This window comes from Canis lupus, chromosome 6 (genome assembly GCF_011100685.1).
Source record: "Canis lupus familiaris isolate Mischka breed German Shepherd chromosome 6, alternate assembly UU_Cfam_GSD_1.0, whole genome shotgun sequence".
Lineage (NCBI taxonomy): Eukaryota > Metazoa > Chordata > Mammalia > Carnivora > Canidae > Canis > Canis lupus.
Genome location: NC_049227.1, coordinates 42,484,371 through 42,506,451, shown reverse-complemented (window position 1 = coordinate 42,506,451; position 22,081 = coordinate 42,484,371). Strand labels below are relative to the sequence as shown.

Here is a 22,081-nt window from a genome sequence, read left to right as displayed (position 1 = left end):
GTCTCAGTGAGAGTGGGGGCCCAATAAAACTCTCAGTTCCCCTTTAGATACTTCTGAGAATAATGTGGAGAATGAATGAGTAACAACTTTTCAGGACCACCATGAAGGAAAGAGGCGAGTCCGGTGGGAATACAGAAATAGGAACCACTGATCTGCCTGGCGAGTCAAAGAAGGCTTTGCTGGAGGAGGATGTGGTATTATTTCAGGCCTGAAGGATGAAGAGTTTGCCTTAAAGACAAGAGGAAAGAGGAGCATTCCAAGCAGAGGGGCCAGTATGAGCAAGGGCATGAGGATGTAGGATTACTGTTTGGGGTTGGAGCCAGCGACAAAAGATGCCCCTTTGGGATCAGGCCACATATCACGTATTTCCCAGGGGCTGAGGGTGGGTGGCTTCCCAGAGGGATTGGAACATGAATCACAATGAATCGAAGAGAGAGAAAAAGAGCCTGAGGTAGGAGTTATAATTAATAGGCTCATCCTATTAGGCTTCATTTAGATTCGCTCTCCTGTAGAGACAGTGTGATAAGCATCTCAGTAAATGCATTTCCAAAAGCATGGGTGGAAATCTAGGGCCCAGGTGCCAATCACCCCGGGTTCTGGCGGCCAGGAAGGAGCAGGGGGATCAGCCAGCGTGTGCATCACCCGTAGCGCAGGTCAAGCGCCCGGAGTGTCTCCTGGCACGGAGCAGAGGCTCCCAGCTCAGTGCCACGGCCGCGGGCCCTCCCCTCCCGCCGGGTCTCGCGTCCCGCGTGTGCCCTGCCCGGGAAGGAGCGTGAGCCGAGGCCGGCGGGCGGCCGGAGGAAGGAGCTGCTTCCGACCCCGGCCTCAGGCGCCACCAGGTGCGGCGGCCGCAGCCCGGCTGGGGAGGCTGGGGAGGCCCCGGCTCCAGCCGTCGCCCCTACTCTCAGCCCACCGCCCGCTCAGCTTTGGGAATTTTCAGGCCTGGAGGGAAAGTCCCTCGAGAGGAGTATTAGGGCGAGAGCGAGCGAGCGCAGGATCTGCCTGGAGAGCGAGGAAGGAAGGAAAAGGGGAGCCGCGGCTCCGGGCGGGGGGCGCGGGGGGGGGGGGGGAGCGGTATGGGGGAGGGAGGGCGCGAGGGCGGGGGTCGCGCGGGGCGGGGGCCGCGGGGCTGGGGGCGCCGGGGGACGGGGGCGGGGGGGCGCCGGGGGACGGGGGGGCGCGCGCGGCGGGGGACTAGGGGAAAGGGGGGCTGGGGGCAGGGGGCAGGGTGGAGGGAGGGGGAGGGAGGGCGCGGGGGCGGGGGCGGGGGGCTGTGGGGAGGGAGGGTGCGGGGCGGGGGGCCGCGGGGCCGCGGGGCGCGGGGCGCGGGGTGGCGGGGGGCCTCGCCCCTGGCGGAGGCCGGGCGCGGAGCACGGCGGGCAGGCGCGGCGAGGAGCGCGGGGCCGGGCGGCGGGGCGGGGCGGGGCGGGGCGGCGGGGCTCCCGAGTGTGTCTGCGTCGGGTGTGCGGCCGTGCGCGCGCGCGTGTGTGTGTGTGCGCGCGCGCGTGTCGGTGTCTGTGTGTCTGTTTGGCGCCTGTCCAAGGTGATTTCCCATAAACCACATGCCCCGCGAGTCCGCTTAAAAGGCTGTGCCGAGGAGCCGGCGGCGGAGCGGGGCCACTGGAAAGTGAAAGTTGCCTGGGCGCCGGGCGCCGCCGCTCCCCGCACCCCCGGACGGCAGCGCGGCCCTCGGCCGGGGCGCGGGCTCCTCGGCGGCAGCGAGCGGACGAGCCGGGGCGGCCGACGCGCCGGCCGGGACCCAGCTGCCCGCATGACCGCGCGGGGCGCCGCCGGGCGCTGCCCCCCCACGGTAAGCGGCGGCCGCGGGGCGGGGGGCGGCGGGGCGGCGGCTGCTCGGGGGCCCTGCCCGCGCGCCGGCCCGCGACGCTCCCCCGCCGGGACCGCGGGCGCCGACGTCCCCCCGGGCTGGCTGCCGGCTGCCGGTCCCGGGCGTGCCCCGGTCAAGGGCCGGGGCTCCCCGCGGCGGCTCCCGGGGCTGCGGGAGCTCCCCGGGAAGCGGAGGCTGCTCGCCCCATTGCACGGAGGCGCACACTGAGCCGCGCGCTGGCAGCAGAGAGGGCTTCGCGCGGCCAGGGCTCTGTCCCAGCCCCGCACGAGCCCCTGCCCCTGTCGCCTCTGTGCGACACCACCAAGAGACGGGCGCCCTGGCTGTGAGCCGAGTGTGGCACCTTCCCGGGGGCACCCTCCCCGTGGGCCACACACACGCTTCGAGGTCTGGCTATCGCTTCTGGGCGGGGGCCGTCCCGGGGTCACCCAGAAGGCCAAGGCCTGTGCCCGGGAACCTGCTGGCAGAAGGACGGAGCCAGGCAAGCCGCTACTTGTTCCAGCACAGGGGCAGGAGCTACCGGGGGACTCGGGTGGCCCGATCAAGTCTATTTTGCAGGGGACTGGACTCCAGGGCTGCCTGGGGCTAATTTTGAATTTTTTTATTGCAAAATCTGGTTCCGTCAGCTGGGGAGGTCCCGGGCTTAGCAGTGCAGAGGAAGGTGGAAGGGGGTTCAATGGTGCAGTCTTAGGTGTGCTAGGGGCTGCTCTGGGCTGCTTGGGTGATGTCTGGACCCAACTGTGAGCACAAGCAGGGTGGCTCCTAGGAAGCAGGGTGGCACTGTTGATGAATAGTCCGGTGCTCTCCCAGTAGGTTTACTTCTGAGGAGCACTAGAGGAGAATGGGAGGAGAAACCTGGCTGGGAGAGAAGCAGACAGATATTTGGAAGGGAATGGGAGGGGGTTGCAGGTGGGGTTGAGAGAAGGGGAAGAGCAAGTCCACAGGGGAGGAAGAGCCCAACTCAGAGAGAGGAGACAGGGATGGGAGAGGAAATTGTGGAAGGGGAACTGATAGGCAACAAGACGAAGATAAAGGCTCCAGGGAGACCAGGAGGAAAGTAAAGATGGGCAGATGGGAGGGGGGGGCAGTGGGGGCTGGTTCTAGACAGGAGCAGCTGGAAATTCTGATCAAGCCCATCAGGCAGAGGTCCCTCCAGAGCCCCCGTTGATGAGGACGATGGGACAGGTGAGGCTGGACAGTGGGGCTGAGATGTCTGTGGGCCTACAGAAGAAGGAGCCTTCCTGGCTGTCCCCAAGGCTGAGGCCGGTGGGTGGGAGGAAGAATGGAGGGGAGAAGAGCCAGCCCAGCCACTTGCAAGCTAGAATGTTAACCCTTGGGTGCCCATCCAGCTCCTCCTCAGAGGCAAAACTAGGACCTTAGGGGCAGGCCAGGGGAGGGCCTCTTCAGCCACCTTCAAAGTCAGCTTCCCACGTGGTGGCCACACTCTCTTCACAGTAATGCCTGACGTAGCTCAGAAAGCCAGGCAGCCCTTGAGTTAAGCTGTCCTCAGACATCAATATCTTGAAGTGTCTATGACAAGGCTGTCTTCCTGAGTATCCCCTTTCCCGCGGGTTCTGTCCTCCATACTGTCTAAAACTGGGGGCTCACAGGCTTGTGGCAGCCGGCCGGGAACAGAGACACATCTTCTGCACCATCCGGTTTCCAGCGGGTCCTGCAGTAAAGGTACCGGAGAGCCTGGGCAGTTGTTCCCACCCAGGGCTACCTCTTCTACTGCCCAGCAGGGCCTGAAGTCCCCCCCATGACCGTCCTCCCTCTTCTCCACCCTCCCTCCCCTAGATCAGGCCAGGACCCTCACCAGATCCCTGTTACGGAATGGCCTTGGACCATCCCATGCCTCTTCCCTCTCTCTGCCATCAACATCTTATCATTTCCAAGGCCTCAGTGTGGCCTCTCCTCCCTGACCCTCCCTGGTAGCCCGGCCAGGGCCTCTCCCCTCTGGTAGCAGCTAACAAACTTTTGGGGTTTTATGTCAACCAGCATGTTGTGCTGTTTCCTAGCCCTCCTTGTTTTTCCAATGTACTGATTATCTGTGGCATTTGTGTCATCATCTGATTACTGAGGCAGAGCCCAGGGCACAGGAAGGTACCAGTTCTCACCCCACCTGACAGCGTTTCCCTGAATCTGGGGACATCCAGTTGCCAGGAGGGAACCTTGAGCTGGGGAAGGAAAGCTCTAGAGTCCCTCTGTCCCTGCCCGGAGAAGGGGAGCTCTGGGCCAGGGAGAGGGCTAAGGAGACCCCGGTTGAGGAGGAGGGAGAGAGGAAGGAAGGGAATGATGGCAGGGGGTCGTCAGGGGCCAGTCCCAGTGCTCTGAGGGTGGACAGCTCATGGGCCAGGTGGGAGCTGAAGGAGGAGAGATCTCAGGAAACTTCCTGGTCATGATAAGAGCTAGCAGCCTGGAGGCAGAGCCTGATGGGGCTCCGATAGGCAGGATGGCCTCGAGCCGGCACTGCCACCCCTGATTAAGCAGTTGGGCTCCTTTTGACATACACACCCACAGCTCCAAAAGGTCTCCAGCATGGGATAAGTTCCCAGTGAAACTGAGTTTGGGGCCCTGGTTTTTCCAGTAGCAGAGCCAGACCTGTGTGGAACCAGGTGGGAGGAAGGGCTGGGCCCAGGGAAATCGTCTCTGGCTTGAAGTCTGGAAGTGGGTGCATGAACATGAACTTGAGAGGAGTGGACAACCCACAAGATGTCTGGCTCGGTGTTGCATGTCACAGGGACACAACAATGAGCAGATGCAAGTCCTGTGCTCGAGGAGTGTCCTGTGTAATTGAAATTTAGACTGGTAGGAACACCTTCCATATCCTCGTGAGAAGTTCAGTGTGGGATCAAGCTTGGCCTGGGTTAATCAGGGAAGGCTTCTTGAAGAAGATGACATGTGGGTTGTCAAGGGAGAGCAAGACAGTGCATGCCAGTGAGGAAATCTTGAGAAAGCTGGATTCAGGGACCACTGCATCCTGGGGTAAAGGGCAGAACCTGGAGCATTGTAGGTATGAGGTCCTTGGTTTTCCCCTCTCCTCAGGGCATGGGGGTTCCTGGGGAGACGGAGAGCTGGGAATAATGACGCACTCTCTATCATAGACATGGCTGATGCCCCTGCTGCTGCTGGTCTCTCTCCTGGCGAGCCGGAGTACTACCGAGGAGGTGTCAGAGCACTGTAGCCACATGATTGGGAACGGGCACCTGCAGTTCCTCCAGCAGCTGGTGAGTGTGGGGCCGTGACTGTCTACCTTCTCCTCACTGGGGAAACTGAGGCAGGAGCCAGGCAGCAGGGTCAAAGGCAAGGGTTGCAGGCAGTGAGGTATGGCTGTGCAGGATGTGGTTTGTGGCTCCCACCTAGCCCCACGGATTCTCTCCTCAGTGACCTTCTCGGGGTCAGGGCCTGTCCAGACCATGGACAGGGTGGGCTTCCAGCCACTGGCCTGGGTTAATGATCGCCCAGGGTGTCAACCATGGACTTAGAAAAGGCTTGTGAGGCCTGCAGTCCCTCGCTGAGATGCTTCCTCTAGGGAGCCAGCCCAGTGTGTCTGCCTGCTGCATCCAGATGTTGCTTCTAACTCCTGGACTCCCAGATATGCCGCCAACCTGGCACCAGGGCCTCAGCCAGATCTGGAGTGGAGGCTCCAGCCTACCTCCCAGCCCTCCGCCCTCACTTTCCTGGCTCTTGCCTGAGCCCCGGGGCTGGGAAGGACTGCTCACCCAGGCCGCCATGGAGGAGCCCGTGCCTTGTTCTAATTGGGCAGGCAGGGATGTCAACAATTCCAAATGTGATTCAGGGAGGCAGAGTCAGGTTACCATGATGGCCACTGTCCTGCTCAGAAGAGAATTTACCGTCCCTCTAGCCGGCCAGGCCGGGTGGGGCAGCACTGGCTAAGGCCAGCTCCTTGGGGCCTGTAGGCTGGGCCTGCTGCCTCTCTTACCGCTATGGTTTTCCTCCTGCACACAGCTGCTACAGCTCTCCCAGGTAGACCAAGAGCCACAGCATTCTCTGAGCCTTAGAATCACAGAACCACTGCTCTGGGGGGGCCAGTGAGGGCTTGATGGACATCTAGCCCCAGCCCCTATATATTCTGAACCCCCAGATCTTGTCTAGTCTATGCTTGAATTCCCACCACGACAGGGAGCTCACTACCTATCATGGAAGGTTATGCCCAATATCCTCTGAGATAGTTCTTCCTTATAACTAACTGGTCTTTGTCAGATTCATGGAGTAGGAGGTGGAAGGAAGAGACTTCTTCTACAGTCCACGCTGGGCATGTGGGAGGCACAAGTCTTTCCCTTGGCTCTGTCTTTCCCAGTGTGGTTGGTGGGAAGGTAGAAGAGGCTCAAAGCCTGATCCAGCCAGGGACTCTAGCCCTCATTCTTAGGTGGGCCCAGTGGAGCTACAGACACCCTGCCACCACTGGCCTGCTCTCTCTTACAGATTGACAGTCAGATGGAGACGTCGTGCCAGATTGCCTTTGAGTTTGTAGACCAGGAGCTATTGGTGAGTTCTGGTTATTTACAAGGCCCGGGTGCCAGCTTTCCGAGGTGGGTATATGTGGGAGCACGGAGGGGGTAGAAATCCTCTACCTGGGCAGGTAGGATTTGAGGGTGGGAGGATTGCCGGTTCTCAGTCCTGGGATGCCAGGGTCTGGGGCTGAGCAAGGTCCAGGCCTCAAGTCCCCTGCTGCTCCCTTCTCCTGCCCTGGCACATATCAAGCTCTTACTATGTGCCAGGCACTTTCTAATTTAATCCTGACGGTACAACTATGTGATCTGCTAATCTTGGTTATTGTCCTCAGGGAGGGTAAGGGAGCACAGCTACTAAGTGGTGGAGGCCTGATTTGAACCCAGGCAGGCTGGCTCTAAGGCCTAAGGCACACCAATAGGCCTTCTGCGTCACATGCTTTGCTTAAGGATGTCATTTCCATCCAACAGACAGCACAGCAGCCAGGGAGTCGGTCCAGCCCTTTCCCTCCTCCTCCTACCCCACACCCAGCCAGCCCCCGTGAGCTGCTGTTCTGTCTCCCAGCAGCTCTGGGTTCTGCCCCAGCCTTGCCCAACCAGTTGCCTGGACAGTGCCAAGCGCCTCCTAAGAGGCCTCTCCCCTTCCAGTTGCACCCATAATCTAGCCCGTAGGGGGAGCTCTCGGAACTCCAGCCTATTGCCTTCACTTCCTCTCCTGAACCTGTTCTGGCCCCCCTTGCTGGGGGAGAAAGCCCAGCTGGGTCAGCTTCAGCTTCGCTGGGGGAGAAAGCCCAGCTGGGTCAGCTTCAGCTTTGGGGGCACATCACCTGGCCCGCCCCCGCCATTGCCTTCCCCTCCCTGCCTCCCAGCCTGTGCACACGCTCCTCCCGTGCCTGTGACGCCTTTCCAACTGCCTGGACCCTGTCCCTTACTGCACATGGGCTCATCCTTGTGCCATATACAAAATCACCGCGGTGCACCCAGAAGGGGCTCCCATCTCTGAGCTTCTGACCCCCTGACCACCTCACGGCCCAAAGACTAACCTCAGTATTTCACTCGATCACTCACGCAGAAATGATGGGGCCAGGTACTAGGATAGAGAGCTGAAGCAGGCTGTCTGTTGAGGCAACCACCATCCCTCGGGAAGACAAAACACTGAGGTTATTCTTTGTCCCCTCTGGTGTCCTCTAGTTCCCCTGCAGCCTGGAGGTTTAGAAGGACTTTTGTGAGAGCAAGCAAAAAGACAGCAGTTCCCCAGAGCCCACCCTACCCATGCACCCCCATTCTGATTAAAGCCGCATCTTCCAGAAATCTGAGGAGGTCTCTAATCAGAGCCGCCACTTCCTTCCCTCTACCCCAATTCCAGATCCCAAAGAGACAGAGTGAAAGAGCAGCCAAGGTCAGCACCTCCCTTCTTATACTAGAGTGGCTTGGCCCTCACCTCAGGGGCAGGTGTAAGGCAGGCTGCAGCCCTCCATCTGCCAGGACTGGGGACATCTGTCACAGAGCCTGGGTTCTCAGACCACATCAGGCGTACCATCAACTCCCGTTTCTGGTTTTCCAGAAAGATCCCGTGTGCTACCTTAAGAAGGCGTTTGTCCTGATGCAAGACATAATGGAGGACACCATGCGCTTCAAAGACAATACTCCCAACGCCAATGTCATCGTTAAGCTCCAGGAACTCTCTCTGAGGCTAAAGAGCTGCTTCACGAAGGACTACGAAGAGCAGGACAAGGTAGGAGTGTCCTGGGGAGCACTGAGTTCTAAGAGCCTCGGGTGGCTTTGGGGGTACCATCCCTGCCCATACACGCAGAGTGTGTTTGCTTGCCTCTCACCCCGTGTCATTGTTCACTCACTCTCCCATTCATTTATTCACCCTACACACCTCTGCTAAAGACATACCATGCGGGAGACACAGTACTGGGCCTTGACGATGTCTTCGTGAGCAAAAACTACATGGTTCCCGCCCTCGTGGAGCTTAGGGTTAGGGGAGGCTGGTAACAATTAAACAAACAATGACACAACTATATAGAATTCCAGAGCGTGAGGACTATTCATTCATTCAACAGATAGTTACTGAGTGCCTGTTGTGTGCCAGGTACTGTTCTGGGCACTAGGAAGCAGCTGGGATCAAACCAGACAAAACCCCTCGCATTCATGGAGCTTACTTTGGGAGAGGGCGTGAGACAGTTAACAGAATATATGAGTAAAACAGCGAGGATTTAGGATGGCAATAAGTGCATCCCTGGAAGGGAACACCAGGCAAGAGAAGACCTGAAAGGGGTGAGGGAGGGAGCCATGAAGGAGGCCTCCTGGTGCTCTGAGAGATAAATGGCACTCTCATTTAAAAAGGGAAGGTGGGGGGCACCCTGGTGGCTCAGTGGTTGAGGGTGCGCCTTGGGCTCAGGTCGTGATCTGGGGTCCTGGGATCAAGTCCTGCATTGAGTTCCCTGCATGGGGCCGGCTTCTCCCTCTGCCTGTCTCTGCCTCTCTCTGTGTGTGTCTCTCAGGAATAAGTAAATAAATAAAATCTTTAAAAATGAATAAATAAAAAGGAGAGGTGAGAGGGAGTGCTGGGCGGCTCAGTAGGTTAAGTGGCTGCCTTCACTCAAGTCATGACCCCAGCATCCTGGGATCCAGCCCAGGCCTATGTTGGGCTCCCTGCTGAGGGAGCTGGGCTCTTCCCTCTCCTCCCCGCTCTTGCCCTCTCGCTATTTCTGTCTCTGTCTCTCAAATAAATAAAATCTTAAAAAGATAAAAAAGGGGAGGTAGGGAAGAAGGGAAGGAGAGAAGGCTTCTGGGTAAGAGAACATTTATTTGAGTTCCAAAGAGGAGTAAGAGGAAGCAGCGAGGCTGGTCAGAGCATTCCAGCCCAGCGGAGCCTGCACACCAAGCCCTGAGGTGAGCAGCAGCTGTGCACACTCAGAAGCTCAAAAGGCGGGCACCCGATCTCGGCTGGAGGCATGGGAGAGCCTGGGAGAGAGGGGAGGCGGCGGGAGCCTGGAGGGATGCACAATGTTGTCTGAGGTGTGTGGTAGCCCTGCAGGGCACAGGAATGGGGGCTGGGAGGCCTGCAGGGGTGCAGGTCTAGGGGGTGCATGGGGAGCCCCAGGAGACAGGCCCCACAGGACTCGGTGGCAGGTGGCGGTGAGCAGCGGAGGGAAGGGGCGGCCCCAGGACCCCTCTGTCCTGAGCCCTGCTTGAGGGCCGAATGGGGAGCGGGGAGCAGCAGCTAAGTTTGGGGTACAGGAATCCCGAGATGCTAGAGAGGCAGCCAAGCGGAAATGCGGAGCCGGCAGCTGGGCGCACACGGAGGAGGGGCCCCGAAGTCACTGCAAAGCCAGGAGGTGTAGGACGTGGCCGCCTGTGCGGGGCAGCCCAGAGCCCCGGCCTCAGCAGCCGGGCACCCGGCAAGGGGACCCGGAGGGAACCGCCTGGGGGAGGGAGGGAAACCCGGCGAGGGTGTCAGGATGGAAGAGCAGTCCCTCTCCCGGGAAGTCAGCGTTGCGGATCCAGTAGTGTGCAGTGTGCGGTCGCCGCCAGGGGCAGGTGGCAGCTGGGATAGGTGGCAGCTGGGGTGCGGGGGGGGGGGGGGGGGGGGGGGGGGGGGGGGGGGGGCGAGTGCACCTGCGGAGGAGGGAGAGGTCCCCAGAGCAGGTGTGGGATCACGGGAGACAACATTTTCACTGAGAGGTGTTAAGGTTCGGACATATCACTTGGGGGGCTTGTTTAAATTCCAGATTCCCAGTCTACACCCCTAAAGGTCGGATTCACTGGGTCTGTGGGTGGGCCTGGGAAGCTGCATTTTCACCAGCCGCCCATGGTGTGAGAGCAGTGAGGTGCACTTGAGAAGGGAGGGAGCCCCAGAGGCGAGAGGAGCCAGCCCCCCCCCCCCCCCCCCCCCGAGAGGAGAAGGCTGGGCCGGGGTTCAGAGCCACTGAGGAGAGAAGGCGCCGCCTCCGTGTCATAGGTGGGCACCTGGCAGGTGCGTCTATCTGATGGTTGCCGCTTTCTCATGGTCTGCTTGGCCAGTGCCACCTAGCTGGTGGTGGTGCTGAGCCCAGTCTTCTCACGCCTGTGTCCATTCATTCATTTGGGGGGTCACCATCGATCAGGGGCCTGCTGTGCACAGGCCGTGAGCATTCAGAGATGGCTTGGGACTCCATGGCCGGTGACGCTTGGGGTCCTTCCCTGTGCAGCTCGGTGTAAGGGAAACTTGGTACTTGGAAGTCATTGGCAAGGAGGCCGCAGATGAAGCGGTGGGCATGTGTGGCACCTTCTGGTGTGAAAGGAGAGATGGTTCCAGGACGGTTCGGAGGAATGCCAGAATTTATAAATCAGGTGGAGGAGGGGAGCCTGGGAAGGAGACAGAGGAGCAGCTCAGGAGGTGGGAGGGAAACCAGGAGCATGCGAAGCTTCTCAGAGTTCCAGTGGGTGTAGGGAGCCTGGGTCCTACGCGCGGAAGAGAACAGAACAGCTCAACAGGCAGGACTGGGACAGCTTCAGAGGCCAGAGAAGGACCCACAGCCCCCTGGCCTGCTCCACAGCACAGCGGGATGAGTCTTCTAAAACTTAAGTCTTACCGTACCACCTCCCCCAAAAGCCCCTCAGATGTTTTATATTTGCTTTGTGGATCAAGTTAACAGGTTTTGACACCTGCAGAACCTGGTCCTTGCTGACCTCTCTCAGGATCTCTTGCCACTTTCTTCCTCGATGGCACTACTGTAGCCCCCCTAGCCGGCCTTTAGTCTTTTGACATTATAGGCTCTTTCCTGCCTCAGGACCTTTGCACAGTCTGTTTCCTCTCCAGTGGGACAGCTCTCTCCAACTCCATGTCCTTTCCGGTTGACTCCTGCTCATTTTTCAGCTGGTTCCATGAGGAAACTCCCCTTGAGCCCTATGTTCCCCTTGTTATTGTTTTTTAAAGATTTTATTTATTTATTCATGAGAGACACAGAGAGAAAGAGAGAGAGGCAGAGACACAGGCAGAGGGAGAGGCAGGCTCCATGCAGGGAGCCTGATGCAGGACTCGATCCCGGGTCTCCAGGATCACGCCCTGGGCCGAAGGCAGACGCTCAACCACTGAGCCACCCAGGCGTCCCCTGTTCCCCTTGCTGTACATTCTCAGATCATTCCACACTTTTCCATGTGACTCACTGCACTTGTAACAGTGTGTTTAATGCCAGTGCCTTGCTGGACTCAGTGTCCAGCTCAGCCAGTGACCACGTCCCTGGTGTTCGTTGCATGATTCCCAAATAATTGCCATATGCCTGGCACACAGATATGTGTTAAATGGATCTGCGAATAAATAACAAATCTCCAGATCTCAGGACTGATTCCACCACATACCAAGGGTGAGGGGAGGGAAAAATGAAAAAGAAGACAGATGTGAGAAAGGCCAAGGGAGTTTGGCAAATATGCTAGAGACATGGGCCACGGCCCATCCTCACTGAAGGGGTGGGGTGCTTCTCTCTTTCCAGGCCTGTGTCCGGACTTTCTATGAGACACCCCTGCAGTTGCTGGAAAAGATCAAGAATGTCTTTAATGAAACAAAGAATCTCCTTAAAAAGGACTGGAACATTTTCAGCAAGAACTGCAACAACAGCTTTGCTAAGTGCTCCAGCCAAGGTAAGCACCAGAGGGCCCAGTGAGTGCAGGACAAGGGGAGGGTGTAGGGAGCCGAGCCGGGATGAGGAGGTGAGATGTGGGGGCCGGAGGGACCCTGGGGAGGCAGCCTGGCTGCTACTCGTGCTCCTGTGTGTGTAGATGTGCTTTTCTTGTGTACACGTGTGGCTTCATGTACCTGTGGGCAGTCCTGAGCACATGTCTTTTCTGACATGTGTGTGCATGCACACCGAATATGTCTGCATGTGGAGGCATCAAGAAGGATCTTGCTGGTGGCTGTGAGATGAGGGATGGGGAATGGGGCCCCTCTCGGAGAGCCCTGTAGGCACAGAGGCTTTCCCCACGGGCACTGCAGGCTGGCTGAACGTACAGGGGCTTCCGTGGAGAGAGCCGGGCTCGATCTGGGAGCCAGGGCCCTTGCACCAGGAGCCCTGCTGCGAAGCACCAGGAGACCCTGGCTTCAGACGTCCCCAGGATGCCTTGAGTGTCCCCTCAAGGGAAAAGGCTGGATTTGAAGTCTGAGCATCGTTCAAAGTCTCCCAGTGCAGGCTCAGCCGCACACATGGGTACCCTGCGTGTCCTCGTCTCTGCGTCCTGTGCCACGTTACCCTCCTACATTCAACCTTGCTCCCTGAGGCAGGGGCTGAGGCCCTGCGACCTGCCAGTGGCCGAGTCCAGTCTCGTGGCTTCAATCCCAAGGCCTCAAGTCTTGGGCACGTTCCAGCCCCAGCTTGATCTCGCCCGTGGCTGTGGCTGTGTGGCCCCTGGCTGTGCATGAAACCACCTTGCTGCTTTCCAACCAACACTGTCTGTGCGACTTGAGGGTGACTTGTGGTGGTCCCGGAGGCCACTGCTCAACCTCCTGGCTAGCTGCTGCTCGATCCTGGCATGGCGCCTAGCCAGCTGGAACTCCAGGAAAGGCCGTTCCCTGGTCTTCACTCACCCTGGCCCCCAGACTGTGCCTCTCAACCCCACTCTTTGCTCTCTGCCTGTGACCCTACAGTGTCTGTCCCTTCACTGCCTGAGGCCTGTGTCGTGAGCACTGGCTCCAGTCCTGTCCTCTCCTGAGCCCCAGGGCTGAACTGGGGCATGAGGGACCCCCAGACCCACATCCCCCTGGCACCCCCCTTCCCCCGGGAAAGCTGTGCTGAAGGCTGGTGACTCTATCTCCTCCCTGTCTTTCTCTCTCCCTCTCTCTGTGGTTCTTTCAGATGTGGTGACCAAGCCTGATTGCAACTGCCTGTACCCCACAGCCACCCCTAGCAGTGACCTGGCCTCTGTCTCCCCTCAGCAGCCCCTTGCCCCCTCCATGGCCCCTATGGCTGGCTTGACCTGGGCCGACTCTGAGGGGACAGAGGGCAGCTCCCTCTTGCCCAGTGAGCAGCCCCTCCGCACAGTGGACCTGGACCCGGACAGTGCCAAGCAGCGACCACCCAGAAGCACCTGCCAGAGCTTTGACTCTCCGGAGCCCCCAGGTGTGGAGGCCAGCCCCGCCGGAGATTCACTTCAGGCTCTGCCCTCTGTCAGGGCCCCCGTCCCTGGGATGGAAGACGTTCTGGACTCTGCGTTGGGCACTAACTGGACCCTAGAGGAGGCCTCCGGAGAGGCTAGTGAGGGTCCCGCGCCGCAAGGGGCAGAGCTTTCTCCCTCCAGGCTGGGAGGAGGCAGAGGCCAAGCCCAGACGACCGCCAGGCCCGGGGACCTCTCGTCAGCATCTTTTCTGCTGTCCTACTCAGCCGGGGGCCGGCAGCCAGGGGACGTGCCCGGCCTACCCCCGCCCACGGCGGGCCCCGCGAGACCCGCTGGCCCGGCCCAGAGTCGCACGCCTGAGAGGACCGAGCGACCGTCTGCCGCGCCCGGAGACCATCAGAAGCCAGGCCCTGCCAGGACCCCGCCGCGGCCCCCGAGAGGCCTCAGCAGCCCCGCAGCCCGCTCCGAGCAGCCAGGGCTCCCCAGAAGGCTCTCCTGGGGCCGTGCGCTGCCCCTCGGGGACGTGGAGGGCAGAAGGAGCACCCGGGGCCGCAGGAGCCCCGCGCAGCCGGAAGGAGGACAAGCGAGCGAGGGGGCGGCCGGGGCCCTGGCCCACTCTAACGCCATTCCTTTGACTGACGCAGGCCACGAGAAGCAGCAGGAGGGACCTTCTGGCCCTCAGCTCCCCAGGTTTGCCTTCCGCCTCCTGGTGCCCAGCGTCATCCTGGTCCTGCTGGCCGTCGGCGGCCTCCTGCTGTACAGGCGGAGACGGCGGGTAAGGGGAGCCCCCGAGAGAGGAGGGCGGAAGGGGGGCACAGCCCAGGCGGAGGAGCGGGGCAAGCGCATCAGGGGATTCCTTGGGCTCTGCCCGGATTCTTCAGGTGCCAAGACAGGAGGCCACCTGAACACAGGACAGAGGAGGTTGAAATGGAGGGTTTCTTCAAAACTGGGGGAGACCCAGGCTATAAGGCCAACGGGAAGGGACCAGGAGAGAATATTCTCGGGCTGAGAGTGGAAGAGAACCCACCGGTGAGGGAGCCAGCAGAGGAGGGTGATGCTGTGCCAGCCTCAGGGCGGGGCGCTTGCTGGGAGCTCCGCAGAGCCTGGGCCCAGCCACCCCTGGGGTAGGAAGCAGCCTGCGTGGGGAGTGGAGTGGGGGCGCCACCAGCAGGGAGGCCTTACGAAGCTCTCCTGGCCCTGCGGCTCATCTCCACGTCTGGGTAGCTGGGGGAGACTTCGATAACTGTCATCTACTCCCCTGGGCAACCCTGCCTGGGGGTGAGGCCACAGTCCCCACGTGATCCCTGGCTCCTCCACGAGCCTGCTCTTTGCGGTCTGTTCCCAGAGTCATCGAGAGCCTCAGGCAGCGGATTCTCCCGTGGAGCAACCAGAGGGCAGGTGAGAGTTCGCAGGGGGTGGGGATGCTCAGGAAGGCATGGGGGTGTGGGGGGCTGGGGGGGCTGGCTTGGCATCTGTTTCCCTTCTAGATTTGAGGGAGACTTTCTTTCACTTGCTCTGAGGAAGTGGAGCTCAGAACAGGATAGGAGGCAGGGAGGAGGAAGGGCGTTTCTTCTTTCCTAGCTATCTGGGATTTTTGCTGATTTCTCCTTAGGGTTAGGCAGTTCTGGCTGGAGCACATGCCACCCTCTGAGGGACAAACTTAAGGGGTTTCCTCACTCCTCAGCCTCTGCTGAAGCCTTATGCCAGTCCTATGCTCTACCCGCAGCCCCCTGACCCAGGATGAGGAGAGACAGGTGGAACTGCCGGTGTAGGGGCATTTCTAAGGTAAGACTCTGATTTGGATCTCTCTCCACCCCTTAAAATTAGCTACCCCCTTTCCAGTTACTCAGGCTGGCTGATGCTACCAACTTCCCTGAGGCCCACACTTGACTCCCTCCCCTCCTACTCCCTTTTCTATCCATCACTGATCCCGCCAACTGTCTCCTTTTGGGGTCCTCAGGTCTCCACACCACCACTGCCCCCAACCCCCTGCCAGTCTGAGGCCAGGCACTATCACCTGTGCATCCGGTTATTATTTCTGTATTCAGCTTCTAGTCTTGCTGCCTCCTTCCATTCCAGAGAAACCAAAAGCTTGCCTAGAGTCTTTACCCTCCTAGGGAATTTGCATCCCCATTCACTTCAAACCCGACATTCTCAGCTTGGCTCCCAGGCTCCTCCAGCAGCCGCCCCTAACACCCACCTCTTGCCAGCTTTCTATTGCTCTGCACCCTATCTGAGCCTTCTCCCCAGCCAGGATCATTTCTATGTCCCTGCTTTTATTTTATTTTATTTTTTAAGCTTTTATTTATTTATTCATGAGAGACACAGAGAGAGAGGATGAGGCAGAGGGAGAAGCAGGCTCCATGCAGGGAGCCCGATGTGGGACTCAATCCCCGGACCCAGGATCACGCCCTGAGCCGAAGGCAGATGCTCAACTGCTGAGCCACCCAGGTGTCCCACCATGTCCCTGCTTTTAGATTCATGGATCCATAGAGCCTTAGTCTTGGAAAGGCTCTTAGAGGTCATTTGGCCAGCATCCTACCCTATAGGGGTCTCCTTTCTCTGCGCCCCTGACATGGGGTCAGCCAGCTGCTGGGCCTTGGGCCCTCAGTCCCAGGCAAGCTCCCTGCCGTCTCCCAGGAGTGCTGTGAGGACATCTTTCCATGAGTGAGCTTCCCTGCCCCCTCCATGATGGTCCTCCCTTCTATTCTCATGAGAGCCCTCTAGTGTCTCAGGTCAGTTATCCATATCCCTGTTAAGAATTCTCTAAGCTAAGTGTGGCCAAGTCCCTCAAACATTCCTTATATGATATGGTTTTCAGACCCCTCACCATCCTGGTCGCCCTCTGGATACACTCGTTTGTCAATGTCCCTCTGAAAATGTGGCACCCAGCCCTGGACACAGTGCTCCAGATGTTGTCCGACCAGCTCAAAGTACAGTTGGACTGTTACCTTCCTTGATCTGGACAATATTCTTCTATTAATGCAGATTCAGATTGCATTAGTGTTGTGTTTTGTTTCCTTAACAGATGCATCATACTGTTGTCATATGTTGAGCTTGTGGTCTATTAAAACCCCTAGTTCCATTTCCCATAAACCTCTGGCAAGCCAGGCTTTCTGTCCTGTACTTGGACAACTTAGTTTTTTAACCAGGGTGCAGGAGTTTATGTCTGTTCTTGTTAAAACCACGTTTTTGGTTTCTGCCCATCACTTGAGCAAGTGGAAATTGTTTTAAATCCCAAGTCTGGCTTCATAGCCCTCCCAGGTGTGTCCCCTGCACATTGGTCAGTGCCTTCTATGAGCCTCACCCATGTTGTTGGTAAGGATGTACCCTTTATCATTCCTCATCCGCAGCTCCCTGATTCTAGACAGCTCCCACCACCACCACCTCCTGTTCTTCCAGATTGCTTCCAACACCGGCTGGTAGCTTATCAGTTCCTACCCCTCAGTTCTTTTGTATTTGGTTAATATATATCAATTTGCACTCATTTGGATGTCGTTTTTATACATTTTAAAACCTTCTTTTATGTGTATATGTACATTCTGCATCCCTAAGAAGGCTGTAAGCCCCTTGAGGGCAGGGACTGTGTCTTCCCCCTTTTTTTTATTTTGCATTTTTTTCTATCCCATGTTCTAATACAGAGAGGGCTTCTCCATACTTGCCAAAAACTCAATAAATGTTGACTAGATTGGCTTAAGGGTTGACTGACCACCTGACCCTGGCCAGCTGTCTCTAACTGACCAGCCTTCTGGGTCATCCATTAACCAGCTAACTAATCGATTCTGTCTGACTGGCCGATCAGCTGGCTAGATGACTTTAGCTGAGTAACCAACTAGCTGGTAACTGCTTTTAATAGGCTGGTTATTGATTGGTGAGTTGACTGGCTAACTGATTAGCTGGCTAATGGCTTGGTTTGCTGATTGGCTGGCTGGCCAACTAGCTGGGGTAACCCATTTGAGTTTCCAGTCACACCCTATGCCAAAAGCAAGTGAGTGTCTTAAGGTCTTTCCATGTGTGCAGTGACAAGTCTGGGCCACTTCTAGACAGAAGAGGGATATAACGAACGCTCAAAAAACCAGGGGAGCCTATTTAGAAAAGAACACAAAGCAACACAGGGTGGGCTAAGATGGGTGAGTGGGTCAGATGGGACACTGGCAGGGCTGTAAGGATGATCCAGACCTCCTCAGGACTGGTAAAGCAGAGGAGGCACCAAGGTCCACAGGGACTCCGTGTAGCTCAGAGCTGTGCCCACCTCTGGCTGGTTGCCAGCCTCGCCCCTTGGTCTGGGCCCTCTGCCCCATCTCCTCCACACTCCTACTCTGCTTTCCCTGCCTGTCTCTTCTCAAGCCCTGACAAGCTTTTCTCTTCCTCCCCTCAAGATTTCACTTAGAAAGAGAACCCAGGGCAGGGGCCACATCCAGACCCCGCTTGGATCAGTAGGTCCAGCCCAGGCCCCAGGAGCTTCAGGAGATTCAGGGCCAGCCCTTAGACTACCTACTGCTCTGATAAGAGAAAGGAAAACACAGAGGCAGAGAGCCTGCTAGAGGGACAGTCAGAAAGAAGACAGACACGAGCCCCCTACTCCCAGGAGTTGGGACATAGGGGCAGTGAAGCTCACCTATTTGGCCCTTCACTCCACCTAATCCCAGCAGGTCCTAGGGCCCAGTCCTAGGGCCCAGCTATACCCAGCATGGCTCGTGTCCAGTTTATGGTTCTCCCTTCTTCCCCCTCCAGAGCATGGGAATGGGCTGGGAGCCAGAAGCTGTGGTCTCATCTGCCCTTCTCGTCCATTATGGACTTTGCCAGTAGGGCCTATGGATGGTTAGGGAGGGAAGCTCCACACAGGATCCAAAGTCACACTGTTGGATGGAGTCCAGGGGATTTCTGTTCTGGGAACAAAGCCTTCTGAGGATGCTGGGCAAAGGACAAGGATGGGGGTGGGGTTGGAAAGAGCAGGGCCCTGATTCCCATGGATGATGCAGGGAGGCAAGTCCTTTGGTCCATCAGGAAGGAGGTTGAGTTGCTTCAGTGTTAACATACCACATGGCAGGATGGGAGTTTCCTTGTTCCAGAACTGCCTCTAATTCTTCCTCTTAGTTACCTATGACCTGCTATCCCGAGTGTCATGTGTGATGACCCCTCATGATGAATGGTGTAGAGGGGGGAATGAGAAAGTCTTCTTTGCTGGAGTTAGCAGGAGTCACCCTGGGTTCATTGGCCCAAGGCCAGTGAGATGGTCTAAGGACTCTTCAGGTGCACCTTCCCTCCCTGTCAGACTCCTCCACTTGAACGGTGGCCAGTCCCCTCTCCCAGCCCTGCTTAGGCCACTACCAGGTCCCATTACCTCCCCTTGCGGTCCCTTGCTCCCCAGGAGGAGGTAGGAGGTGAGGCCAGTCTGGCCAGAGGTCTGGGCTGCTGCCAGGAAAAGCCGCCTGGTCCCTTGTGGTGTCTGGGGTGGCTGGGAAGGCGAGGGAGAGGATGGGAGGAAGTCCTGCCTGCAGCACCACCAACAGCCCACAGGAACGCTGTGCCTCCCCCACTCATGTCCTCAGTGACCCCTCCCTCCACTCCCACTCGCTGACTGGCCTTTCTTTCTCTCCCGTACAGCTGGGCGCACAGGACAGTCTCTCCATGGGAGGAGACCTTATGGGGGTGTCCACCACCACCCATCCCCAGCCATTCTCCTGGGAGTGTGGCCTGCCCACCACAAGAGCTCCTGCCTGCCAGGACTAGACCAGAGCAGCGAGGCTGGGGTCCCTCTGCCCTCGCCCCCTCAGACTGGACTGACTAGGAGAGGGCTGGAGATGCTCCCCACGCTGCTGATATTTATCGTGGGCCCTGGAGGCGCCCACCCACTGGAGGAAGGCGAGGAAGCTCGGCCGAGGACCCTCTGCACCTCGGGGGCTGTGTCCTGCTGCGTCTCCCCTCCAAGCCTCACCCGGGCCAGGGACCCAGAGGCCCTAGGCTGTGGGAGCGCAGGGTGGGCACCGAGGCTCGGAGGACCGCCTGGTGCCAAGGGGTCCCAATGCCAACAAGCAGGGACTTGTCTCCAGAGAGAAGCCGGAGGTGGGCAGGGCGGCTGGCGGCCGGGTTTCCCTGAGGCGTGCAGCCCAAAGCCGGAAGGGAAGGCCTGCGCCACTGGGCTCACCCACCCGCTTGCCTGGTGCCCCTGCCGGCCGCGCAGCTCTGCCCCGGACCGTGCGGCTTGGCTCCACTGCCAAGGGCAGGCCAGCTCTGGCATCTGCGCCGCCGCCCCAGCCCTGCCAGGGCCCCGGGGGCGCCGAGGCCCGCTAAGAGGCCATTGCACTGTGAACCCCGAACCTGCCTGCTGAACAGCCGCCCAGTCCTGCGAGCGCCACTGTCCGGCTCCCCGCCTGGGCCAGGGGCGCCCTGGCCGGAGCTGGTCTTCAGGCTATGTCGCTCGCAGGTTTCTGCATCTTGCACTTTGACGTCCCTAGGGGGAGGTGACAAGCGGGAGGGAGGAGGCGGGAGCGCATAGGCCCACAGGGGCTCTGCTGCCCACCGACTGCCCAAGGGTCTCTGCAGGCCTGGGCATCCTCCGAGCTGGGGGAGGCGTCCGCGCCCCGGGCCGCAGCCTGGCCCCCTTCCCCATGCGGCCCGGCCCCATCCCAGCAGCAGGCCTCACTCCAGCCTCCCAGCACAGCGCCGCTCCGGTCCCCTTCCCGCCCTCTCTTCCCCACCCTCCCCGGGGAGGCAGGGATCCCCCCAGCCCGGCCCCTACACTGTGTCTCCCACCGGGCCACAGGCCAGCCATGACGGAGAGGGACCAGGCAGCTGGAGTCCGTGTGAAGCCTCAGCTTCCTGGGCCGGCCCGCGGCCACTGCTCTGAGAGCTGGCGGTCTGCGATGGGGCCGATTGCCCGTGGTCCTTTTGTGCTGCTGTGTCTCTCCTCTCCTGCTGCCCTGGGCCCTCCACCGAGAGATGCCACCCTTCCTGGCCGCTGAGCCGGGGCCCATGAACTTTCCTTCCTGCCCTCAAAAGCGGGGGTCTCGTGGCTCCTGCCACCCCGGCCCTGCTGCTCTCAGCTGAAGGGGAGGCAGCCGGGAACTTGCCCTGTGGGGCTCCTTCTAGTCTCAGACTCTATATTTGATGCTAGAAAATATGTATTTAAAAGGGAAAGGGAAAAAAAAAAAAACACAGAAAAAAGGCATTCCTCCCCCACCCCAAACATATAGTATTTTAAAAGTCAAGAAAGCAAGTCCAACCCACTGCAGAAGTTCTTTGTGGGCACTTGGTGACACAGGCATAGGAGGGGCCCCAGCCCTCTGGGTGGCTCCCCTGGCTACCTGCACAGGAATCCCTTCGTTGAGAAAGCTGAGAGGGAACATTGGCTCACACACTGTGAGATTTTGTTTTTATACTTGGAAGTGATGAATTATTTTATATAAAGTCATTGAAATATCTATTTAAAAAATAGGAAGCTGCTTTTATATTTAATAATAAAAGAAGTGCACAAGCTGCCACGTGTGAGTCATGGCAAAAGTGCTTTTGGGGTGTGGGTGGCAAAAGTGGGGGTGGGCGGGCAGCAGCTGCTGGGCGAGCCCCAGCTCAGGAAGCTTTTTCCGGGATACATGGGGAAGGAGGGTTCTCTCCAAGTGTCAGTCTCGTTACCAAAACCCGCATCATTGCTGTCCCAAACACATTCAACAGCAGATCTGTTTCAGGGGAAAGTAGACAGGAACCAGCCAAACCTCAGGCCTGGCCAGTGGCCCTTGCTCCAGCCCAGCCTCGCCCAGCCTGGGAAAATGGCTGGTGGGGCTCTGTCCAAGGGCCCTAGGCCTGCAAGGACCAGGCTCCTTGACCACTGACCCCTGCTATCCCCTGCTGTCCGGAGGCAGGTGGCTGTGTCCTAGCAGGGCTCAGGTGGATGAGTGCTGCCTCGGCTAGGAAGTGGGTAAGGCAGGCAGGGGGAGAGCCAGCAGGCTTTGGGAAGGGCCTTAGGGCCTAAATCTTCCCACTGGGCATTGTAGCTTGAGGGGTAGAGGGGTGTTGAGGAAAACCCAAACACTCCCCCTAAGTAGCCCTGTGAAACCAGGGCCTCCCCACCTGTGAGTGTGGGGAACACAGCTTCAGATCAGAGGTTCTCAACCCTGGCTCCCGTGAGCATCACTTGAGTTGTTTTCAAAAATACTGATACTCAAATGCCACCCTAGATCCACAAAAGCAGAATCTCAGGGGTAAGGCTCGGGCACGGGGCACCAGAAATTTTGGAAGACATCTTAAGTGATTCAAATGTGATCCAGGGTGAGAAGCACACAGAGGTGCATGTCTGACATGGTGACCATTTAAGTTCAAATGGCTTAAAATGAAATAAAAGTAAACATCCAGTTCTTCGGTCATGCTAGCGACATTTCAAAGGCTCAGTAGCCACACACATGGCTACTGTGCTGGAGAGTATGGAAACAGAACCTTGGCTCCATCGCCAAAAGCTTATTGGACACTGCTGACTCAAAAGGTTGGGTCCTTGCACTTAGGAGACCAAGGTTATGGGGCCAGGACTGACCTCAAACAAACTTGGTCAGGGACTAAGTGCCCAGGTGCCTCTGTCCTGTCATCCCTCTTTGTCCCCTTAACCCCTACAACCACCCTGTCCCCTCATCATTTCCTTCAAGCATTTCCCGTAATTTATTAAAAACTCCTCAGAAAG

General features: G+C 58.5%; 1 protein-coding gene across 8 annotated transcripts; it reads left to right on the top strand.

Moving 5' to 3' along the window:
* The first annotated feature begins 747 nt into the window (after window positions 1-747).
* CSF1 (colony stimulating factor 1) lies at window positions 748-20,897 on the top strand. 8 transcript variants are annotated; one of them, XR_005361018.1, is made up of 9 exons: window positions 1,772-1,810; window positions 4,951-5,073; window positions 6,293-6,355; window positions 7,883-8,053; window positions 11,799-11,946; window positions 13,155-14,188; window positions 14,759-14,811; window positions 15,098-15,198; window positions 19,021-20,897. XR_005361018.1 is itself a non-coding variant. In XM_038541058.1 (9 exons), the coding sequence occupies exons 1-8, from the start codon at window positions 1,772-1,774 to the stop codon at window positions 15,183-15,185; spliced, it is 774 nt and encodes a 257-aa protein (XP_038396986.1). In that variant the 3' UTR covers window positions 15,186-15,198; window positions 19,021-20,897. The 8 variants fall into 8 exon arrangements, 7 of the variants coding, with proteins under 7 accessions (XP_038396985.1, XP_038396980.1, XP_038396986.1 ...); XM_038541058.1 differs by having other exon boundaries at window positions 14,058-14,188; window positions 15,140-15,198; XM_038541053.1 differs by having other exon boundaries at window positions 15,140-15,198.
* Window positions 20,898-22,081: the final 1,184 nt, after the last annotated feature.

Coding starts and splice junctions, on each gene's coding strand:
- CSF1 (XM_038541052.1), top strand. CDS start 1,772: ATGACCGCGCGGGGCGCCGCCGGGCGCTGCCCCCCCACG. Junction 8,054..11,798: donor ACTACGAAGAGCAGGACAAG/GTAGGAGTGTCC, acceptor CTCTCTTTCCAG/GCCTGTGTCCGGACTTTCTA. Junction 11,947..13,154: donor TGCTAAGTGCTCCAGCCAAG/GTAAGCACCAGA, acceptor TGGTTCTTTCAG/ATGTGGTGACCAAGCCTGAT.